Here is a 24,075-nt window from a genome sequence, read left to right on the forward strand (position 1 = left end):
GTGACGTTGCTAAGTACAGCAAATTTGAACACACTTTGCGTTGTGATGAGGATAAAAACAATAGAAAAGCGTTTATCGTTTTGAATGGGAAAATAATTGAAACAATGACGATTAACGTAACGTTTTCCATGAAGTGATTTTTTCTAACTTGAGTCATAACGTCATAATACACCAGATGACGCTGTGGAGCTAATGATCATTTTTGGTTGAGCTGACGTGTGTGCTTGCTCTGTCACCATTCTGATACCAAAACAATAAAGCATGGTTGGGATCGAAAGCTCAGGCCTGCTGGCGTGTGTGAAAAACAATACTATACCAGTGACGTGCACGTGAATATGAGTATGTGAAGAGTGTGTGCGCGCGCATGTATGCGAGAAAGAGAAGAGTGTGTTTTACTAAGATAGCAGTACATATGTGACGGAGGTCATAACAGTGACCGTCTTGAGCTCAACGTCGCTGCCGCCTCAATAACACCAGACACATGGACGTGGCTTTTTCTTTCTTTTAATACTGCAACACAGTATGGCAGTAGGGATAGGTGAAGTCGCATTTGGGTCTCGGACATAACATGCGACTTCCTTGTCAGCCCTGCCTGAGCTACGGCGGGAAGCTAGTGTCATACTGTGCGCTGTTGCGTCACTTCCGTCATATTAAACTTAATGTATCACTCCGTTACACTTATTATGTGTTTGTGTGTGGGTATGAACATATTCAGGGTGTCCGCGCATTTCCCCCCACAGAAACCAAATATTGTATGTGTCCAAAGGGTCCAGCCGGCGTCTCCCCTTTGCTTGTGGCACCCCCTCTTCCTCAAATGCAAACAATCTCTCATTTACACTCAGAAAAACATCATTATTTGCAGTCACGCATTCCAATCCACTACCCGAATCATCTACAACCATGAAAACAGCACTGGAACAACAGCAAGTATTTTGTGACTATATGAAAAACTGCAATGCAGCAATACTAAAGTGTATACTATGACTGAAAGTCCCTTCAATATGCAGATGATAGTTTTTACCCATAGCACAATATTACTTTTTATTGCTTTTATTGTCCATATAGGGCATCTAAAATAAATAAAAACTATATATATGGATAGGTCTGATGCCACTGAAACTCTAATTGCCCCATGGGGATAAATAAAGTTTTCTGAATCTGAAAATTTTGAGTGGTCGCAAGTAACAAAAAAAATAAAATAAAAAATCAAGAAATTACTTTGATACTACACTTCAAAGCAACGTACGCAATGGCACGTTTGGGCCTGTGTCGCGCAAAAAATACATAAATAAATGTAATTTAGCACAAAGGGGTTTTAATGAAACACCACAATCAACTGTTGTCCAATTTTTTGATAGAAACATAATGGATGTTCAAACCACTGAAGAATGTTAATGTTCACAAAAGAAAATGTATATTTACAAGGATAGCACATTTGTATAAATAACTAAAACCGTGGAGCGCCGTAATCATCTGGCATCCTTTCAATGTTGTACCTGTGTTTAAAAAAATAAATTAAAAAAAGTTAGCGTAATTGTATTTGGAAGTCGTATGAGGCGCAGCCGTCGACGTATTTTACCTGTGGTTTGAGATGTACATAATGGGCACTCCAGGGATCTTTCTTACCCGCCGCTTTAAATCTCTATCCACAGTAGCCAGGATGTAACACTTGTGCTGCAGAAATATTATGAAACTGTTTTCACATCAGTAACTACCTATAATATATGTTGTTCTGATAGCATAAGAGCTCTTATTCCAAACAACAGCAGGCATGTGCTTATAAAGATACAGTACATGGATATTATTACCTGTGTTACCCTTTGGACCAGACAGTCATCAGCATATGTTCCTGTGTGTGTGCACGGTAAACGCTCAAATCTTGGATCCTTTGCTATCCTGCAACCAGAAGGAGAAAAATATCAAATAATTAGGTCGAAGTTATGCACCCTTCTGGTCAAAGTCAGCAAAAGCTAGATTATACGATGTGTGGCGCATTTTTGCTCCCTAATGTGCTTGGAAAATGGTGAGGATGAAAATTGTAAAAGTGAACCCTGTTCACCATGAACCAAAGCAAATCTTCAAGTGTGTTGAACACAGAGTTGTGACATGAATTGAAACGAAAGCCAAATGCGAAGCTAACTGTGTTGCTGTACACCAGGGGTGTCCAAACTTTTTGCCAAGGGGGCCAGATTTTATGTGGTAAAATGTCGGGGGGCCGACCTTGGCTGACATTCTTTACATTGAACAACAATATTGTTCAACAAATTTTAGTAAGCCAGTCTGTTTCACATTTCCATTTTTATTTGAATTTCAACAATCTTAAGAATTTCTTTTGGTTCATTTGAAACAGGAATTTGAAATATGACATATCAGTCAATATAAACACCGAGTGATGTCTTGTTAACTCGCGAGTGATGCCCTCTAGTGTCTAAATGCTATTACTCATTTAGTGAATGCTATTACTAATTTAGCCACTAGAGGGAAGCAGTACTCAATGAAACATCACTCGCCTTGTCTACGAGACCTCAGTCAATGCAACACGTGTTCCATGGCGCCCAACCTGCGGGCCAGACGGCACTGATTTTATGACAGGGGGCCGAGGGCCGGATTAAATTCGACCGCGGGCCGGATTTGGCCCGCGGGCCGGACTTTGGACATGCCTGCTGTACACCAATCGAGGAGCAATTGGTTGTGTTGGATGGTTGTACATGTCTACCAAGTCACTGACAAGAAGAAGAGGCGGTGACTAGATAAGCTAACAACATTGTTTCTTCCATTTCTTCTTTGTATATTTCCAGAGGTTTTGTTACCCTGTGGCAACATGCTGCCTCTCACAGGTCAGTCTTTGTACTACAACAGACATCAGGTTAACAGGAGGAGACTCACGATCGTAAGTATAGTTATCGCTGTGTGTGGTGCAGTGTTGAGCATCATGAATACACCGTATAAAGTACAATAAGAGCAGGAAGGACACAATATAAATGTAAACATGTGTGGGGTCTGTCACATTAAAAAAGGGTGAAGATGTTGAAATTCAGCCATGTGTGTACGACTCGCTCGTGTAAGAGGAAGCTGCTTGTACCTGAGCGCAACTCTGTATTTCATTCCAAGTTTTTCAATCTCAGCCATCACACAGTCGGTTATGTAAGGGATACCTGGATTGGAGCAAAAATAACAACTGTTGTGAATAAATCTCCATAATAGAACTATCAAAATGTGACAATAACGCTTACATTTGGCATATAGGCAGTCCATCATAGACTGAACAATGTCCAGTTTGGCCTTGATGGAGAAGTTGATGAAATTGGTGTCGACCAGAATGTGGTACGGTGGACCAAGCTGAGTGTTGTACTGAAAGAACAGACAAGATGCGTACTTGGGCCTGCACAAACAGATAAGAGCAATCAAATCAAACAGCCACCAAATACTGCCCAATTCATAGTCCAAATTAAACTGGACACCTACACTTCTCTCTCCTTTAGCTCTGAAGGATCCTTTTTCTTTTTTTCTTTGGCTTTGGAGCGATCCTTCTCTTTTCTGCAAGACAAAAAGGTGTGTCTTTAAAATTCAAACTAATAACAGTAAGGGAGACGGAAAACGAAATACAACTCACATTCGTTGATCTTTCAAATTGATCATCCGTTTCATGACAGCAAATTTTTTGGTTTTCTGCTTCGGCTACACGAGCAAACAAAAAAAAACATCACAACGGATATAAATTGAAGTGCTCACTAGTAGAAGACGGCAGTAAACAATACATTTTTATTTCATCTGTAATGTTGTTGAAATACACATTAAATCACATGAAATTAAAAAGCTGCAATTAGAATACTTTTGAAAATCCACCAGCCCTAATAAAAACACAGAATGTCAAACACACTGAACTCATGTAATTTAATTGTGATAAAAAAGAGGACTTTATCCCAAACTAAAAAAAATGCCCTTTACTTAGAAAATATAATGAGTATTAGGAAGAAAGTACAAAAAGTGTTTGACTACTTTTTCTTAAAATAAAAAGGATGCAATGCTATAAGAAATCAAGCATAATATCAAAAGGGAAAACAACATTAGATTTTTATATGGAAGCATCATGTGAAAATCACATTTTATGGAAGCATGAAAAAGTCCTACTTTTGAAAGCAAAAATGTGCTATGTTCCAAGAATAAAGTTTGAATTTTAACAACTGAATGTCAACACAAGCTTGAGAACAGCTGCAAGTTCTGGGGATTTGCCTCGAATTATATTATATATATATAATATTATTATTTATTACAGAATCTACTTCTGATTGGATTAACAAATGAATAAATTGCTTTGCAATGGACTCAAAAGTTCAGACAAAGAAATACAATATACACATAAAAAAAACAAGACCATACAAATATACACACACGCCAAGGTAATGTACTAAAAAGGGCCAAACAAAGGGCAAGGAATGAGTTCCGCGAGTGTAAAAACATTCCCGTTAAACGGTTACCATTCATGATGGCGTTAGATTGGCAATATATAATTATTGTTCATGTACATCACACAAATGTCAGCCTAGGCTTAATAACGTGTGTAACTTGGCCGGTAAACGTCTGCTCGTATTATTACCAATTTTATTCCCGCATGGTACGACTTTTTTTCGTACGTCTACGACTGTACTGTCGTAGTATTTCGACATTATTCTCGTGAATGTACGACTATAAGATCATTGTTGTGTTCCTTTTCATTAAAGAGAGCATACACTTACACTACGGGCAGGCTAGGCTAGCAGCGTTAGCTCGAGGACATGTCTGCCAAGGCTTTGACGTCCAATTAACACAAACAAACGTAAGGAAAACAGAAGACATAATTCTAGCAACACTATGCATGTCCTACACACGTATACATCGTGTACATACCATTCTTGAAAATTATTATTTAAGCCCCTTTACGATCGGATTACGGTACGCTACACGGTCCTCGTGCGCTGCAATAGGACTGGTGACGCCATCAAGCAGCGACACGCTCGTGCGTATGTTCCGGTTGTTAGGTACACAGACTGCGTTGTGGTGATGCGAGAAATATCCGAGGTAAAATCTGTTATTATTTTTCAAATTGTCGATACACCTAGTTAGAAAACTGTAGATGTTTTTGTTTATGTATACGATGCGCTTCTTTGTAAGTGTCTGTGTCTTCTGTTGACTTATTTGTCAATTCAACACTGTTGTTAGCATTAAAGCTACCCGGTTTCCACGCTTCAGCCAATCGTAATTATCTATTTATGTGCCTTATTTGCTTCTATTTTGGAAAGTCACAAAAGTCGAGTGTTTAAACTAAACGATTCCCTTGTCAAATATTGTCTAAGAATGACCTATTATCACGCCATGTAAGCGATTTGTGACATCACAAGCACCTGTGCTCATTCTGTTGCAATTTGTGGAGGTTAATCAGCTCATTTCCTCCATATGGTCACGGAACTTGTGGCAAACAAGAGTGTTGATCGTTCTAAGGAACCTGTCCTGCATTTAATTCAGTTTTCATTGCGGCGCTAATGTTATTCTCTCATTAGACTGGTTAGTCACTGAGGGTGTGTCATCATTAATATTAATATCTGTGTAGTTTAATCAATCACAATGCGAGTTTCTTGGAAATGTTTTTAATATGTTGAGAGAGAAGTGTTTACGAAAAATCACTTCTGGGCTGTACTCAATACTCAACATGATATTGTTTTTGTTAGGAAATTAGATAGTCAGGGGCACTATGGTCTGATGGACCGCCGCTTCTTCCTGACCTTTCTCATCTGCTCCGCACTGTGGATCTTCTTCTGGGAAGTGCGCTGGAAGAAAGGCAAAGACGGTCAGATTGAGGAATGGCTACGAGGACACAGTCTTTTTCAATACAAGCATTTATTTGAAGGTCAGTGAGTGGCAATTGTCCTATTAATATAAGATATCCTTTATTTGTCCCACACTGGGGAAATTTACAGCCTCCAGCAGCAAGAATGTAGGTAGAAAGAAGAAAGAAAACAACAAACACCGTTCAATTAAGTGCAATATAAACACAAAATGGATAAATCGCAGTGCTATTTACAATTGTCTTTCACATCATTTAATTATTATTATTATTATTATTATTGTTATTTTTATTCAGCAGCCTGACAGCAGTCGGTAGGAATGAGCGTCGGTATCTCTCCTTCTTGCAGCGCGGGTGTAACAGTCTCTGGCTGAATGAGCTACCAAGTGCTGTCAGGGCGGGCTGGAGGGGGTGGGAGGGACTGGCCATCATAGCTTTTAGCTTAGTTATCATCCTTCTGTTGCCCACCTCTTCCAGAGTGTCAAGGGAACAACCCAGGACAGAACTGGCCTTCCTGACCAGTCGCTCCAGTCTCTTTCTGTCCCGGGCTGAGATGCTGCCTGACCAGCAGACAATGCCATAATGGATGGCCGAGGCCACCACCGAGTTATAGAAAGTCTTAAGGAGCGACCCCTGAACCCCAAAAGACCTCAGTTTCCTGAGTAGGAAGAGTCAGCTCTGTATGGTATATGATATGTAATATACCATGCTTGACATACTTGTTGCATGCTCTTCATAAAAATGAGAACAACAATCGCCTGGTCTCATGAAGTTCTTTAATACAGACATCATTTTGAACAGGAATTGGCAGTTGAACTTTCAAACATGAACTTTTTTACACGTTTTCTTTTTTTAAACGGGTTTTCCCCCAAAAATTCCCCAATTTTAAACAGGACAAAATTGTTAACCCTCTGTTAATTAAATAAATCCCCACAGTCGTCACAATTTGAATCTGAAAAAAGTGATGAAATGTAATCAATGATAATCAGACATTGATTTTAAATTGTGGTTCAATAGAACGCGTAAAACAAACAAACAAAAAAACCCTCATGGACAAGGTCTGGACAAAAATGGTAGTACCCCAAGAAAAGGTTGAAAATAATTTGCCTTGGTACATGTTCAAATAAGCCATGGCCTGTCATTAGCATCACAGATAAATTCTAATTTGGAAAAAGTGGTACAGTGGTCGTCATAACTTTGCTGCTGTGAATCTGGAATTTCTCCATTGCGAGACTAATAAAGGTTTTCTTAATCTTAATCTTAGTCTCCTAAAAAGAGGTTCAATTCCTGGCCATTGCGACCTTGTCCAAGTGTCCTTGAGCAAAACACTGAACCAGTTGCTCATGATGCTGCATCATGTGGAAAATGAGGAAACGATGTAGAGTGCTTTGACTACCAAAAGTAGAAACGTGCTACAATAGTGAGAGCCCATTAAACGTTACCATGTAAGCTAACTGTGATAGGCTCTACCCGCCTGAGGTTTCGAAATGGGGAAAAAAAAGATTATGAATACAGAAAGTGGTTTGACCCCTTGAAGAAAAAAATGTCCCCACAAACAACCTCCTTCCCAGGGCGTAGCACAAATTTCTGCTTATCACGTGTTTGTTTATTCTGTACAGATACTCAACTTTGAACGATGACATAACTTAACATTTTAGAAGAATAAAATAGCCTTTTCTTCATGTCCCTCAAGGGAAGACTTGATTTAATATGTGAAATTGTGCATTTCCTGGCTTCTTCCCTGACGATTTTCATATGGTGTTCTTTTAGATGTGCAGACACTGGAGGAGCTGAGTCTGAGTGTACTGAGTCGCTTGGAAGAGGTGGTGAAGGAACAACAGAGCTGGAGGGAAATCGCTGAGGCTCATATTCGGCTGCTCCGAGACTTTGCCTTCCAAGAGTGGCTTTGTTCTCAGAACCTTGGACACTTTTACAAAACGTAAGTTCATCGGAATTCTACTGGATACAGCTGGTCGTTTCAGGATGTACTGTAGAGATCTACTGAAGTAAGTAAATGAAACTAATGGGGAAAAAAAATATTCATTTCTTACAGTGATGAAACTGTAAATTAAAAGTCAATGCAGCCATGTTCTTTATACTTTTGTACTTAATTTATGTCGATAATTTCAGAAATTGCATTTTATTTCATGAATGGCTAATACATTATTCTACATTTTTATTGACCTTATATATTTAACCAACCTTAGAGTTCATCCATGAAAAAAATGAAAACGCTTAATTACTCTCGGATCATAATTATTGTTGATTGCTATTTATTTGTTCAGTTATTCATTCAATAAGTAAAAAGAAGTTGAACATGTTTTAACAAGTACCATATTTTTCAGAATATATCGCATCGTTCAAACAATGCATCATTCATTCATTCATTCATTCATTCATTCATATTCCGAGCCGCTTGATCCTCACTAGGGTCGCGGGGGGTGCTTGGGCCTATCCCAGCTGTCTTCGGGCAGTAGGCGGGGGACACCCTGAATCTGTTGCCAGCCAATCGCAGGGCAAACAATGCATCACAAAGAAAAAAAAAAAAACATCGCACTGGACCTGAGGTTGCGGAAATTGATTTTACAAAAATGCAGACCGAGAACAGTCGAGCTTGGACTCCCACCCAAAATCCTCGTTTCCTAATCGAGTTGACAGGAGACAACAAATTCTGGTTGGATTCAAAACTTCCCTTCTAACCAAGGAAAAGTTTTTCATAAAGGTTTCGAAACACAGAATTAAGTACCGGTAATCAAAATCAATTAAGTAATATTTACATGAAAATAAAAAACATGCCTGTTTGTTTATTTCATTCCCAAAGCACTATCAAGGACTATTAGGGCCACACAGGAAAAAAAGTAAATCTTTATCATTGTAATATTAAGTACATAAAGTCGTATTGTTCAGAAAAGTCGAATTTTTAAGTTAAAAGGTTGAATGTTTTTGATTGTATGAAATAAAATGTTTATAATGTCAACACAATGCCACCTTCCAGTTACCGCAACAACACCACAGTGGATGTAGTCAAAAAGGAGATCATATGCAGGTTGAGTGACGTCAAATATTTTTAGTGGTCCTGCTGAATTGGGGCATCAATAATATTTGTGTATAAAATTGATAATTGTATCTTGTATTTCTGATCCACTGCAGGCTGAAGACTTTGGGTTATATGAATCTGGATGACCTGTCACAGTTCGACAGTCAGCTGCACCTCTCCCTAGCCGCCTGGGGGTACTATTACGAAGACTACATCAAGTTGTCGACAGGCATCAAGATCCTCCAGACCTCACGGAGGAGTCGGGACCAGGACTACGAGATCCAGCTCGTGCACAGTCTAGCTGAAAGGCGTCTGAATGAGAAGTGGTCAATCGGTGAGATGGTGAATAATCTACCGGTACTCACGAGCTTCGGCTGCTCACCATGGTTGCATACTACATCGGAATCGCCAAAATTGAACAGAATCATTAAATTTTAAAATTTTTTTAAGTTGCAAAGATGAATTTATTCCATCATAAAGCTTTTTACTCATTCACTCCCAAAGACATGTATTTTCACACTCGACATGTTCAACCCCAGATGCCTTTTTCCCCCCAATTTTTCCAAGATTTACGGTTAAAAAAAAGGGTCTAGAATTAGCTGGTACTGAATCAGTTAATATCCTGTGTCACAAATTTAACATTCCAAATTGATGTACAATTACAATGAAACTTTAAATACTTTCGGTTTCAGCGAAAACAAAAGTAAAACTTACTCACCCATTGGTTAATTGTTCTGAATTCTATAATGCAGAGGAGAAGTTATCAAAATTTGGAGGCACTGGGACAGACTTCTCTCCCCAAGAACTCCCTGATAATCCTACTGCCAGTTAAATGTAACTACCGTGTGCACACCCAAAGGCTATAGTAATTTGCTTTTTTGGACATTTCAATCTGAATAATAATAATTTTGTGACCTATTTAATACCCGATTTCCTCCACACCTGTTCAGTCGAGAAATCAACCACATAGAACGCGTCTGACAAAAATGAAGTTGGCCAAAAGATCTCAAAAAGCATCTGCAGGACTTGAGAAATAAAGTAATTGACATCTGTCAGTCTGTAAAAGCTTTAGGACTCCAGCAAACCACAGTGTGAGCCCTTATGCATGAATGCCAAATTGTCTCACTTGTGTTTTTTTATTGGCAACAAATTGGTTGGGTGCTCATGCGTGTTGAGCACTCTACACGGAACCCCCAAAACTCTTGTAACGATGACTTCATGTCTTTTGCAGCGGGGGCACTCCTATTTGGCTGTACTGTGGCGCTGTGCTTCTTGATAAGGGACCTCATGTTTTACGTGATTGGTGAGTTCAGATTGAACACTTGAGTTCCGACGTCACAACTTCTGCTTGAGCAAACAGACTACCGGTACTTGGTGTTGTCTTGTGGACGTAGGCTGAAGACTGCAGCATTTCCACTTTGAGAATTTTGATTGTTTCAGAATATTTCCAAAAACTGGGCGAGAGAAAACTATGAAAGAAATAGTCTGCAGTAGAAATGATTGTCAGACTTGACATCAGTGAAAATACAATCCACTTTTGTCTTGTAAGATAGCAATCTCATGTTCTAAGTTTTTGTCCACTAAGCTAATTGTTAGAATTTTTTTTTTGTGGCTTTCTTTCTCGTTTTTTTTTTTTTTTACACAGAGAGTACACGGAGTTGGAATGAATTCTTGAAAGGACACCAGTAACACAGTTTTGCTTTTCTGTATTCTCCAATAAAGTTGAACTTCGTAACCTCACTGCCAGGCTGATTAAAGTACTCATTTTAAAGCCGCAGGTTTTGTAAGGACAGGAAATGGCTTTTTGGTTTGCTCGATACTCTGTAGGACTGAATGACTTTACTTTTATCATGAACTGCACTGACATGTCTGTTGGAGGCGCAGGCTAGTCCAAGAAATTGAATTTCATGAAAACGCAACCTTGATTTTGTTTCCTTCGATTAACTTTTGCTGCAAAGTCAATTACACTGGTCGACAAATTTGTACTTCTTTTTTGCTGCTTTGGACCATTGTCATCTCTGTCATCCATTTTGTCTGGGCATTTATTATGTGCTGCTATAACTAACTGTATAATACAGACACATCTCTGACCTTGACAAAAAAGAGCTGAGATGGCAAGAATCCAAACATCTAAACAACATTGTCTATTTGCTTTACTCAAGTAATGTTTTTTTTTCTTTTTAATCCTGGTACCAAGTATCAAAAACAGATACCGGTATATATTTTTTGTACTATATCTTCCTAAAAGCATGTTCTAGTAGTTATTTCCTCCTCTGTGTCTCACCTCATCTGGCAGGTGGAATTACTGTTTCCATCATTGCATTTGTCTTCACCATCAAGTTCCTGTGTGAGCTTGCAGCCAGGGTTGTCAGCTTCCTGCAGAATGAGGATCCAGGCCGCCGCGGCGACCGCAGCATCTATGATTATGTGCGGGGCAACTACTTGGATCCACGCTCCTGCAAGGTGTCCTGGGATTGGAAGGAGCCACAAGAAGTGGGGCAGACGATGAGCTTCAGAGTGCAAGTAATGATCTGTCCTTGGGTTATAAATGTGAGATTTTGTCAGTAGGGTTAGGTGACTAATATTTAGATGGATGTATTTTCTGACCCTTCTAGTTTTTTTGGGGGGGGGGTGGGTGGGTCCCGAAAAATCAGTTGCTGACTTTTATTCTTGCTAAGAAACAGACAGCGCAAATGGAATACACGTTGAAATAAAGGGAGGAAAAAACCCTGCCCTCTTGAGCGTCATTGGCATTTGCCTTTTATATCAACAACTTGCTGGTTCGCCGCCCTCCGGGCGGCTCATCAGCTAGTTCCTGCGGAAGGCTGATAAGGTGGTGGTTCGCCGCCCTCCGGGCGGCTCATTAGCTAGTTCCTGCGGAAGGCTGGTAAGGTGGGCGTTCGGCCCACAAAAGTGTTGTTGCTTGGTTCAACTTTTTGTTCATCTTCATTGCTTATTGCGAAAATAAAGAGATGTTTAGCTCTACTAAATAAATAATAATTTCATTGCAATGCTTGTGGGTAGACAACATTTTTTCGCGAAGATGCCCGCGCGGTCGTAGTGAGCCACTGCCTGAGCGGCGCAGTGGCGGCGTGCAGCGGCGCGGTGAAGTAGGTACGTTTTGAAAAGGGACAGACGGAAGGACAGACCGCGTGCGGGACGACGCGCAATATATATATAGATGGGAAAGCAATCGTTAAACGTATGAAAACTTATTTTTGTATGGCCATATCTTCCAGTTAGACTTCTCACTCAGTGGGATGTTCAAGTAATGTCCTGATCTGCTATTTCCTTTCTTCTTCTCAGCTGTTCTATAAGAATGGCCAGCCTTTCCCAGCCCATCGGCCAGTGGGGTTGAGGGTCAACATCACCCACATTGAATTGGCTCTGGACATCCCTGTTACACAAGAAGTCTTACAAGAACCAGAGTCAAACGTGGTCAAAGTAACTTTTACCGTGCGCAAGGCTGGCCGTTACGAAGTCGCTGTCAAGCTTGGTGGCCTCAACGTGGCCTACAGCCCTTACTATAAAATCTTCCAGCCAGGTTGGTTTTAATGGATTCTTTTCTATTGAATCTATTTCAACTCCTTGCATTTTCTCCTATGACCGTCCCTTTTTCCCCCCCCCATTTCAGGTACGGTCGTTCCATCCAAGACTAAGATAGCCTACCATTTTTCGACGCTGGTGTTAACACACAGCCAGCAGCACACTTTGCAGATTGAGCCCCGAGATGAATATGGAAACCCTACGAGTAACTCCACATCACTCACAGATGAGGCCAACTACAGCATCCACGTGCACTCTGTAAGGGAGCGTCTTCTATTGATAAGCGTTTAGTAAGCTCCCAACACTGCTCTGTTATATTTTGGTTCTAAATCGCTCTTTTATGCCTGCATTATTTTGTGCAGCTGGGCACAGTGGATGAGGACAGCTCGGAGGCCAACTACTATAAGACAGTCTCCCTCACCAAGCAGCAGTGTCAGGTTCTGATGAAACTGACCCTGTGGAAGACCGGCTGCTTTAGGGCCCGCATCGCCTACCTGGATCAGCCACTCAGCAATGGGGAATTTGACATTATTGTTCTCAATGGTGAGTAAAGCTTGACTTCATTGTGTTCTCCAGCCAAAGCTATTCTCCTAGCGTGGCCCCACTACGCTCTCGCAAATTTTTTTTCTGGAATGTATCTTATCTGTTGAGAAAATTTGCGTGTCACACTAGTGATTGTTGTATTGTTGTTGTTTTTTTTGAATACATGTCTTGCTTCCTGTAATGCCCTTGTATTTGGGAAAGGAGAGCCACAGTTGCCAATGCTTTTCAGCTGTTTATTGAATGCCTCAAGAATTTGTATTTTTGTACACTTGAGTACATTAGTGAATGCGACACCTTATTGTGCACATCTTTAAGTTTGTCACATTAATATAGCCGAATAGACCTAACTTTCCTGAGTATCTTTTGGCATTTAAAAATAGATTTTAGCTACCGGTATATTTTTTAAAAGAAATAATTTCGAAATAAATAATTGATTAGCCATTTCCTGCACGGTTGACCAAGCGTGCTGCAATTTTTCCTTGTCTCGTAGAGAATGAGAAGGCCTACGTGGAGAAGAATGTGTCCACGCCGGGCAACAGCATCTACTTTGAGGCTTACTTCTACAGCAACGGGAACTACAGCAGCTCCCCGTGGCAACTACCTGCCTCGTCTTTGCTGGCACCGCAGAGGAGGCCGTCCATGGGCGAGGAAGAGGACGAGCACGACTCTCCTGTGGAGGGCCAATCCGAGAAAGTCAAGAAACCAAAAAAGGTCTATTGTTACATATCGCCAAAGGTAAGTGCATTGACCGAGCCGACACCTTGATTGAAATCATTTAGAACAATACATGATTTTTAGTTTATGCGGATATCTTATTTTTTTTTAAAACAGCAACTATCTGTGAAGGAGTTTTACCTGAAAATTATTCCGTGGCGCCTTTTTACCTTTCGAGTTTGTCCTGGAACAAAGGTAAAAAGAAAATCTCGTTTTTTTGTGTGTTTTTTTCAGCCTTAGACTTCACCCTACCTTAGATGTACAGTAATTACTTTCTATTCGGAGAGTCTCAATCTCATGTTCATCGCTGGCATCATTGGAGTTTTCTGGTTTTCCTCAGAACGGCCATTATGACTGTGGAGGATACACAATTGGCCCTGGGACTGATTAATATACAATGCAGTTAAAAACAAATTGAATTTGAAATCAAGACATGCAAAATTTTGACATGCAAATATTGAAGTCTACAATTATTGTTCAATTTATGTTAAAAAGATGATGAAACTTTTGGCATAGATTTTTGAAAAGAAACTATAACAGTAAACGGTACACACACTATATTTGCTTCAGAAAGTAGGATTTGGCCCCCAGGCCTTGACATTGACATGTGGTCACTGGTCCGATTTCCCTTTCTTCAGTTTAGCTACCACGGTCCCGACCCTGTTCACAAATACCTAACGCTCGTGGTCGATGATGGAATACAGCCACCCGTGGAGCTCAGTTGCAAAGAAAGGAACATCATGGCCGCTACATTCATTCGCTTTCTCCACAAAAACATAGGTTTGTTTTTCCATTCGAGGACACACATTGCTCTCGTTAGCGCGCTGTTTTCAAATTGTTAATGTGTCCGCAGGTGGCTCAGAAACATTTCAGGACAAGGTGAACTTCTTTCAACGTGAACTCAGGCACATTCACTCCAAGCGACCTCGTACCAAGACCTGCCTAAAAATCACCCGGCACTCCATTCTCGATTCAGTGAGTGGTTTTTGTATCCAGGATTCGACAAGGTTATTTTACCAGCTCATTGTGAAAATTCTATCTTCCTATCATTCTTTCAGTCCCTAAAGGCAACGCGGAACTTCTCAGTGTCAGATTGGAGTAAAAACTTTGAGGTGATCTTTCAAGACGAGGAAGGTAAATCATAAGTCAGTTTTCGACTAAATAATTGACGCATTTTGCTGGAATACCAGAATAACATTGGATGTTGCTCTACAGCTCTGGACTGGGGAGGCCCACGCAGGGAATGGTTTGAGTTGATATGCAAGACCCTCTTTGACACCTCCAACCAGTTATTCACCCGCTTCAGTGACAACAACCAAGGCCTGGTGAGTTGCATCCACTTATAAAATATATTCACTGATTTCCTTTGTGCGCTGTTTAAATGTGTGGCTCAGCATGAATCTAAATTTCCCAGAACTGTCTTTCACGTTCTGTACCTCCACTTTATAACACCCTTCCCTCATTCACTTTGTATTGAATGAAACCAAAGAGGCAACAGCCATTACTTTATTTTTAAAAAACAACAAAAAAGGCTCACAACATAGAATATTGACTTGTGTTTTAAATAAATGATTGACAAAGTATCTTTTCTTTCAAATGAAAATTTGAATTGGGGTTCGAAATAAATTGTGTTGAAATGCTATTTCGGGTGATTAATATCTTTTGAATAGCCACTCAAAAGAGCGAAAAGATGTGGTTCTTGTAACTTCTTCCACTAATAACCCGGGCTAAACTCACCTCCACCCTAACGTAGACAAGATTATACGACACTTTATCACTTTACCATTCTTTTTGACACAATGACAACTTTTTTTTTAATCTTAAAAAAAAAAGCACGCCAAGCTAACACTTGTCATTCAGGTACACCCGAATGCCGACCGACCACCGCACTTGCGACTGAAAATATACGAGTTCGCTGGCCGGGTGGTTGGGAAGTGCCTGTACGAGTCTGCGCTTGGCGGGGCCTATAAACAGCTGGTCCGAGCTCGCTTCACGCGCTCTTTCTTGGCCCAAATCATCGGTCTAAGGATGAATTACAAGGTATGAAACACAAGCAACCTTTGCACCTGTTTTACTTGTTTATATCTTGGTGGCCAGCTGTTCTGCACCCTCCCCAAAAATATTTCGGGCAGAGCACAGAAACTTGATGTGCCCTACCTTGTTTATATAGCCACAGAAAACAACCCTGCTCTTTAACCTGAGCCAATGCATTTCAAAAGCAGACGCAATCACCAATCAGGAGATGTTGATTTAAACGTTTCATGTCCTCCTCCACACGCGCAGTACTTTGAGACGGATGACCAGGAGTTCTACAAGACCAAAGTGTGTTTCATCTTGAACAATGACGTGAGCGAAATGGATCTGGTGTTTGCCGAGGAGAAGTACAACAAGTCCGGCCAGCTGGAAAAGGTGACCCATTCCCCCCCGACACATTGTATTTTCATTATTTTTAATCCATGACATCCTTTCACAGGGGACAGCAACCAGCAAAGCAAACCAAAGAGGAAAAAATGTTGTTAGTTTGGCATGAACCTCATTATTCCAAATGCTGGCGCTGATGTTTCCCATGATGTCGGATCACTGTAGCTTAGGATTCTATAACAATTCGGAAGCAAGGCAAGGCAGCACAGTAGCAAGCACATTTTGCCTGACATGTAAAGTGAATCCGTGTTCTAAGATTGCTGGTTGGTGTTTGAGCTTAAGCGCGAATGAAAATGAATTGATTAATTTAACTCTTCTACCTTCTCTCCCTTTCTATCCTGTAAAGAGGGGGGAGAGAGAGATACTGTCATTGAATGTTGGCTGGTGTTTTCAGTGTTTGTTTCTGCCGCAGGTGGTGGAGTTGATCTCGGGGGGAGCCCACATTGCAGTTACCAATGAAAACAAGATGCATTATCTCAACCTGCTGGCACAATACAGGCTGGCCAGTCAGGTGAGAGATGAGGTTGAACACTTTCTGAAAGGTAGGCAAATGCTTCCTGCCATCAGCCCACTCCTCCAACTCCAATGCATCATCTCTGAGATCAGGGGGAATGTGCACCGAATGAGTGTAATTTTTTCCAATGTCTATCGCAGGTTTGAATGAATTGGTTCCAGAAAACCTGCTTGCCATATTTGATGAGAACGAGTTGGAGGTATGCATTTATTTTGAGATTGAAAGGGGATGTATTGTTGAAAAGCAAGTTTTGATTGAATTGATGCACACGTTTGGGAAAGTTGCCCATGTCAGAAAATATGCATCTCATAATGCTATTCACATGCTGGCCCCGTTGTTGTCACATCCATCCATCCATCCATCCATTTTCTGACCCGCTTTATCTTCACGAGTGTCGCGGGCATGCCGGAGCCTATCCCAGATGTCTTCGGGCAGTAGGCGGGGGACACCCTGAACCGGTTGTCAGCCAATCGCAGGGCACACATAGACGAACAACCACCCGCGTTCACACTCACATCGAGGGACAATTTAGAGTGTATTGTTGTCACAGTGGGGATACATTCGAATAATATTGCTCTCAGACCCATCACTTAGCTAGCTAGGCAAAGAGCAACTGAGCTGCAGTGTTGTTGGAAGCTGGAACACTTGCTTCTCATTCATAAGTCTTGTTTGAAAGTCTATTTTATTCGTTTGTTTTCAGCTGCTGATGTGTGGCACCGGCGACATAAATGTGCAGGACTTCAAGGCCCACGCTGTGATCGTGGGTGGATCGTGGCATTTTCGGGAGAAGGTCAGCCGCCATCTCGCACTGTTTTCGCCTCGCCTGCTATAGTCCAATAGAGATGATCAATGTCCGCTTTGACAAACGCAGGTGATGAAGTGGTTCTGGGCGGTGGTGTCGAGCTTCACCCAAGAGGAGCTGGCTCGCCTCCTGCAATTCACCACCGGCTCCTCCCAGCTGCCTCCTGGAGGCTTCAATACCCTGTGTCCCTCTTTCCAAATCATTGCTGCGCCGACACACAGCACCCTGCCCACCGCACACACCTGGTCAGTGGGGAATACAATGACTTGAATGATTCTAACCATTGAATATTCTGTGGGTTTTTTTCCCCCCATTATGGACTTTAGGTGCACCCACACAATCTAATAAGATCTAATATGGGCACACCTGGATCAGTAAAGTTTACGTCCGTAGTTCATTGTAATGTACTCTCACAAGTGCTTTGTCCCAAACTTCTACTTTTTAGAATTTTTCCCACAATTCTGTTGGCTTCCTGCTCCATATGGAATTCAATTCAAAATTGTTTTACATACATTGATGGCAATTCAACAATCTTGGCTCTCCTCATCTGTACGACCTTCTGCCTGTCACTGGCATACATACAGTAGATGAATGAAGACAGATTCTGAGTAAATAGTTGTTTTTGGACCTATTAAGATAAACGGTTTTCTCTTAAGACATTGCTTAGTACAGTAATGATGTCCCCCTCTCTCCCACTCATCATGTGGCCAGGGAAAGATTAGAAATGGCAGATTTCATATGATACAGTGCAGTTCTCCATGTTGTTAAGATTGTGCAAGTGCTCCAACACAGATGTTTCTCCCATATGCAGTTTCAACCAGCTGTGCCTGCCCACCTACGACTCATACGAGGAGCTGCACAAGATGCTAAAGCTGGCCATCAGCGAGGGCAGCGAGGGCTTCGGCATGCTCTGACCCGACCCAGGAGGAACCAGCCACAAATCTGCATCTGAACAGAGAATTGTAAAGTCTTGTTGGGGTGGGAAGGTGTCACCAGAAGCCTTGCCAACGACTGCGCTGGAATCCCATGAACTGGTATATGTATATAAAAACACATTTCTTTTTCAAGAGGAACCCACAGACTGTCAAAAAAGGGGCTGAGGTTTAAGCTTCTTCTGTTGTTAATGCTGAGGTTAGCTGTTTTTTTTCCTATATGTGAATGTTAATGACATTAGAGCAAAGGCCTTGAGTATTATTGTACAAGCTGAGGAACACTAAAGTTGAGGCAGCAGCTTACACGTGATGTGGGTGGAATCTGCATCACGAGCACTTTGGCCTTAAACCATCAGGGACTGCCGTGTGTTTGTAAATAGACCGTCACTTTTATTTCCTTGTACATATGAGTGTGCACACAAGATGGGCCACACCGAGTAGAAACAAAAATAAATCAAGGTTTGCAAAATGAACCGAAAAGTAGGAGTTCAAAAATAAACCCATAATAATTTAAGAATGAGGTTGAATTTTTATGTGATACTTGAAAGGATAAATGTGACCAGCGATGAGTGTTTTTTTCCCATATTAACACGATTGTAGGAATTTTTTAGATTAAATAAATATGTTGCAATGGATCTGAATTATTTAACAATAACACAACTTTTTTTTAAATCAAGTCTGTTTTGTTTGTTTGGCAAACATTTCAACTTCAATCTTAAACGTACAACCCATAATCTAATTTTAAGATATCCTTTATTTGTCCTGCAATGGGGAAATTTACATTTTATCCTCATGATTTGGAAATTATTTTCCGACTGTTGTGATATTGTCATTTTTCTTAACTTTGAAGTTGATTCTTGAAAAATGACTTATTACTGTACTTTTATTACCGGTACTTTTTCCCCCCATTCCCGTTATAATTTTATTGTTGAATATTATTCCTCTAAAAGGGCATATTTTCCAACCTTATAACTTAATTTAAAAAAATCTAAATCAACATTATGCCTTTAGTCTAAAAAACAACTTTACTCTTGGAGCACTGCGGCTTTTTTGGCCTGTAACATTGCAACTTTTCTGGCTTTATTCTCGAAATACAACTTTTTCTCCTCATATTCATAACTTTATTCCCCCAATAAAATGAATCTATTCTTGGTCATTCATTTTTTTCAATGCACTAAATGACTAATTTTCTTTTTTTCCTTCTTTAATATTTCTTTTCAGAGTTTTGTCCTCATAATACTTTTTTCCATTTGAGTTTTTGAAGAAGGGGTTTGATTAATTTCAATGTAATAATTTTATTGAGAGCTTTTTTTGTGGGTCATATTGAAAAGAAATCCACTCCTATGGTCTGAGTATGTTTTTAGCTTGTTGTGTTTCGAGGAAATATTTATGTTGAATCCACCCTTCCGTCTTAGGAGTGGTAACGGGTTATTGTGTTGAGTATTTTTAAAGGCTGCCTTATTCATGCTTGGCCTCTGATTGTATCCAGAGAAGCGTACAACTGAGCGGCGCTCAACTATGACAGGGCTCACGAGCATGTTTTATTAGTCACGGCCTCTTCTGGGTTTACCTCAGCACGTCCTATCGGCCGCTTGTGTATCCCGACACAGGTGTGCAGTGGCTTTGAGCAAACACGCACAATTCATAGTTGCCTCCTTTCCCCCAGCACACAACTCTCACGTATGTTGTTGTTGATCCGCCCCATCGTATAATGCTGTTGTGTTATTTATTAGAAGAATCTGCCCTATCTTTAAGGCCATTCTGTTGAGTTGAAATGTAACCGCAGATGTTAAGACATAAAATCAAACATTAGGATGTTCCACGATCCCCTCAAGGTTTTATTGAATGTAGTGTTTCAAGTGGAGCGCCTAAAAGATCTAACGTTGGAGCTTGCGGTGTGACACAAAGTAAAGTCGGACACGCTTTTGTTGCCGTGTTTGCGGGTTTTTTGGGTTTATTTTTTGTTTTTTAAAGGAAAGGGTTTGTTTTGGTTTGTGCCATGTAGGTTTATGAAAAGAAAACATCACACCTAATAGCAGTGCTAGCATACCTGTATTAAAGTGGCTCTGTTACCTAAACTTCTAAAGCCCCATTGAACTGAATTAAGAACAAAATGGAGATGTGCAAGTGATTTCATGACCACTGACTGCTCTTGTTTCCCAGCACAAAAACGTTCAGTCTTTTTTTTTTTTTTTTTAATACCAGGGTTTAGATTTCTTTTGTTCAGATACATATTTTTTCTCTTAACTTGCGGACGTTTCCGGCTGTCATTCCAGCCTTCATCAGAGCTCTCTACTGGATTAAAAAAAATTGTCTGAACAAAAGAAATTTTTAAACTGGCTCAAGTTTCAATAATTTCTCTGTGAACTATTGGCTGTGTATATTTCACCTATGACATTGAAGATGAGGAGCTTTCTTACTTATTTATTTTTTAATGTGAGGCCTCTGATGATGAATGTTTGAGATTTCCTGCAGTTGCTGTTAATGGGAATAAAAACAATTGACTTTTAAAATGCATGCTTATTCCTGGTGGCCTTTTTATTGATTTCATTATTACAGCTGAGATGCATTCTTCGGAATGTATGTGAAATAAATTGCAAAGGAAAATCCATGTAATTTTCTTGAGCACTCGCCCTGTTAAGGTCGTGGTGTGCTGGAACCTCCCAGCCGACTGTGGGTAGCAATGTTTATCTGGTAGAATTAAAAATAATGGCTTGTGTGTGCGTGTGTTTTTAAATACAAAAGGTGCATTATGTAGACAGCAGGGGGCAGTGGATTCACATGGGAGTGAAGTCCTATTCGCCTACTCTTGAGCAAACGGGTCTTAAGGTGACCTTCAATCTTTTCATCACAGCCAGATGAGACACAATCACTCAAACAACAACAACACACACCGTAAACATACATCGTGACAAAAGTTTTTTTTTTTGTGTGGGCCGAAATATCCCGCATGTTGCGTGCAAACAATTGAATTGCATTTCCAGGAGATGGATATGCTGCATACATCCTTACTGTGGTCTAAACAGACAGACAAGCAGATAGGCATCTTGAAGTACTTGGGAGACAGGAGTCCTGTGTTGTTTGGTCTCGGCATGCACCTGGTGATTTGCATGATGGTCCCTCCCAACTTTCCCTTAGGAATGTTTACTAAAGAGCGTCCCGCAAATCAGTCATCCTTTGGCAATTGGACCAGGAGCAACATAGCATACTGAAATACTTCCTGTTTCCCAGAGAACCTGTAGGCTGGACTTTTTCTTTGTTGTTTCTTTGAAGACATTTTCTAAATTTGGGTGATTATGCTGGGAATCATTTTATACTGTATTCTTCATGCACCAATGATGGGAGGAAATGAAGTAAAAATTCTTTGTTGTTGGACTCAAGTAGATTTTTGTTTTCAGGTGTCTGCACTTGAGTATTACTTTTTTTGGCCGACTCTATACTTTTACACCCTACATTTGAAAACATCTGTACTTTCTACTCCTCAGTCAAAATGGACTTGTTACTGTTTTTAGCCTCTAATGTAGAGCAGGGTTGGGCAACTTAAATGCTGAAGGGAGTCCATGAGTTCTCATCAGTGCTACTACAGGGTGGGGAGCACATCGAACCACACACTTCATAACCAGATGTATGACAAAAATACTATTTAAAAAATGGACAAAGTAGGTGCAAAATACATTCACTCAAAATATTTAGTTTTGATAACACATTTTCATTGCACGGATGAAGATCCGCAACCCAACAGCAAAGGGTGTGATGCAAACAAATTACTGTAACCTCATATTGTTTTTTTTTTCACTGCCAAGGGCTCTTTTTCTTTAAATTACATTTGCTTTTATTCCAGACAAGAAAATATAGTTTGCTGGTATAATGAATATGATTTTAAGAAATAAAACTGTTGATTCTATATTAAAAAAAACACATTTTCAGTCTTTAAACTGTCATATTTGTTTTCTTGATTAAAACCCTTGTTTCAGGTCCCTGGGATTAACCTTAAAAATTGAAAAATACTCCTCAGGTGAACTCAGTGATACACCAAACTACTCCGGAGAGAAAACAAAATATTATGAGTTTCCCATTGTATGTTAGCATTAAGGTAGTGGTTGCTTTGTGGTTGTTTTAATAAACATTTTTGTTTTGTATACATATAGTTTGACAGTAATCTTCAGATTAGAGTGGCAAAAAAGGGTTGGAAGAATATTAATTATATCTGCTACACTGCCACTTGTGAGGTTAGTTGAGTCAACTGATGCAATGCAGTGCTCATCTCAAGTCAGGTCACTCCTATCTCAAGGCACCACCCCCTCCACCCACTCGAATCAGTGACCGACAGCTGAGCTCAAACATAATTTTCTCCTTTCGGTGTAAATAGGTATGCCGGCTTTCCAGCTGCAGATGGTGTTGAGCGCTTAGGAAGGACAGCTGCGAAAAACGCGCCAAGGGCTGGAAGTCGATCACAGGCCAGGAATGTATGGATTCTCGCCCCTCCGACATCGATGATGACATCACCTGTCATCGTGCAGGAGAGATTCCTAAAGCATTATGAAGGCAGGGTGGTATGCTATCGCTCTACTTGGGACTCCCAGTCTTTGCCCGCCAAGTTTGAAGCAACCGCAGTCCATAAGCGAGGATTCGGGGGGCCAGTGTTGCCCAAACAGAGGCCCCCAACTTTCCATTTGCCTCTTCCAAATTCTGTCATTTAAGTATCGTGACCTGACTCTCAAAGCCCACGGGTCCCCACCGAGGTGGCCTTATTAGATTATATCCCTCCATGTGAAAAGGAGCGCCTACACGTGCTTTGTTGCGAACATGATTTAAAGTGTGGTCAGAAAAGAGCAGAAGCTTACGGCCACAAGTGGTTTGGAGAAACGGCCTTTTTGCAAGAGATTAAGTGTCCCGCAGCTGGTGGCTGCCTGTATTATAAATGACCTTAGAGGGAGACTGATTCATAGAGTTTGAGGTCCTACTGGGAGGTGAAGCCTGATAATACTCGATGTGTCATGAAACATTTCAGGCCGTGTGTTGTACTTCCTGTGTGAGGTTTCTAATGTACACGGTGGTGCTCTCATGCGTCAACTTCATCATTTACGATGTACGACTCAGGGCTCAGAGCAGCAGAACTTAAAGGTTCTGCGTTTACGGCTGTCTTCCTGTCTACTCATTGACTTCAAGCATTCCCTTGGCCATTGAGGTGCCAGCTGCAGTTTTAAACATGGAATGTATGAAATGGGTGTTTCGAGCCACTGGACATCACCAATCACTCAACCACCTCTGCTGGCCTAAATACTATGTATGTAAGACTGGAGGAATATGCTCTGATCTCTGGTGTTGTGCAACCCAAGTTGCAGCATTCTGAAAGTTTGATGCTCTTCTGAGGGAATCCAGTCAAAAGACCATTACAATAACCTAGTTTATTGGAGATAAAAGTATGGATCAGCGTCTCCTGATCTGCTTGGAGCATTCAGCACTTCATCTACAGCACAGGTGCCAAACTCTGGTCCTTGAGGGCCACTATCCTGCACGTTTTAGATGTCACCCTCCTCCAACACACCTGATACAAAAGATCAGGCCCCCTGCAGAGCTTGCTGATTGGGTTGATTGAATCAGGTGTGTTGCCTTTCCATTGAAAAAACGTTGGTTTGTAGTACCATTTGTTAGGTTTTACCTGGTGGTAGAGTAGTTGAACCCCAAAAAGCAGGGAGGACTTAACTGGATGTATTTAACAAAAATACAGACTCAGGCAGACAC

The 24,075-nt window shown here is 40.8% G+C and overlaps 2 protein-coding genes across 6 annotated transcripts; one reads left to right on the plus strand and one right to left on the minus strand.

Moving 5' to 3' along the window:
* Positions 1-204: 204 nt before the first annotated feature.
* Positions 205-20,830, plus strand: arel1 (apoptosis resistant E3 ubiquitin protein ligase 1). Of its 4 annotated transcripts, XM_052086970.1 has the most exons (24): positions 237-329; positions 2,799-2,837; positions 5,706-5,884; positions 7,592-7,760; positions 8,972-9,192; positions 10,090-10,161; positions 11,155-11,381; positions 12,165-12,402; positions 12,493-12,662; positions 12,767-12,947; positions 13,438-13,682; positions 13,779-13,856; positions 14,300-14,441; positions 14,515-14,636; positions 14,720-14,795; positions 14,877-14,986; positions 15,522-15,701; positions 15,945-16,070; positions 16,495-16,624; positions 16,737-16,795; positions 17,297-17,386; positions 17,468-17,643; positions 18,210-18,899; positions 18,931-20,830. In XM_052086970.1, exons 1-23 carry the CDS (start codon positions 262-264, stop codon positions 18,310-18,312), a joined length of 3,201 nt encoding a protein of 1,066 aa, XP_051942930.1. In that variant the 5' UTR covers positions 237-261; the 3' UTR covers positions 18,313-18,899; positions 18,931-20,830. The 4 variants fall into 4 exon arrangements, with proteins under 4 accessions (XP_051942931.1, XP_051942930.1, XP_051942932.1 ...); XM_052086971.1 differs by lacking the exon at positions 2,799-2,837 and having other exon boundaries at positions 205-329; XM_052086972.1 differs by lacking the exons at positions 237-329; positions 2,799-2,837 and adding an exon at positions 4,923-5,058.
* Positions 1,296-4,989, minus strand: fcf1 (FCF1 rRNA-processing protein). Of its 2 annotated transcripts, none has more exons than XM_052086978.1 (8): positions 4,888-4,989; positions 3,614-3,678; positions 3,466-3,537; positions 3,234-3,382; positions 3,083-3,155; positions 1,809-1,896; positions 1,580-1,674; positions 1,296-1,496 (listed from the first exon to the last, which is right to left on the minus strand). In XM_052086978.1, the coding sequence occupies exons 1-8, from the start codon at positions 4,888-4,890 to the stop codon at positions 1,448-1,450; spliced, it is 594 nt and encodes a 197-aa protein (XP_051942938.1). In that variant the 5' UTR covers positions 4,891-4,989; the 3' UTR covers positions 1,296-1,447. The 2 variants fall into 2 exon arrangements, with proteins under 2 accessions (XP_051942938.1, XP_051942939.1); XM_052086979.1 differs by lacking the exon at positions 4,888-4,989 and adding an exon at positions 4,737-4,881.
* Positions 20,831-24,075: the final 3,245 nt, after the last annotated feature.

Source organism: Hippocampus zosterae, chromosome 14 (genome assembly GCF_025434085.1).
Source record: "Hippocampus zosterae strain Florida chromosome 14, ASM2543408v3, whole genome shotgun sequence".
NCBI classification, from domain to species: Eukaryota; Metazoa; Chordata; class Actinopteri; order Syngnathiformes; family Syngnathidae; genus Hippocampus; species Hippocampus zosterae.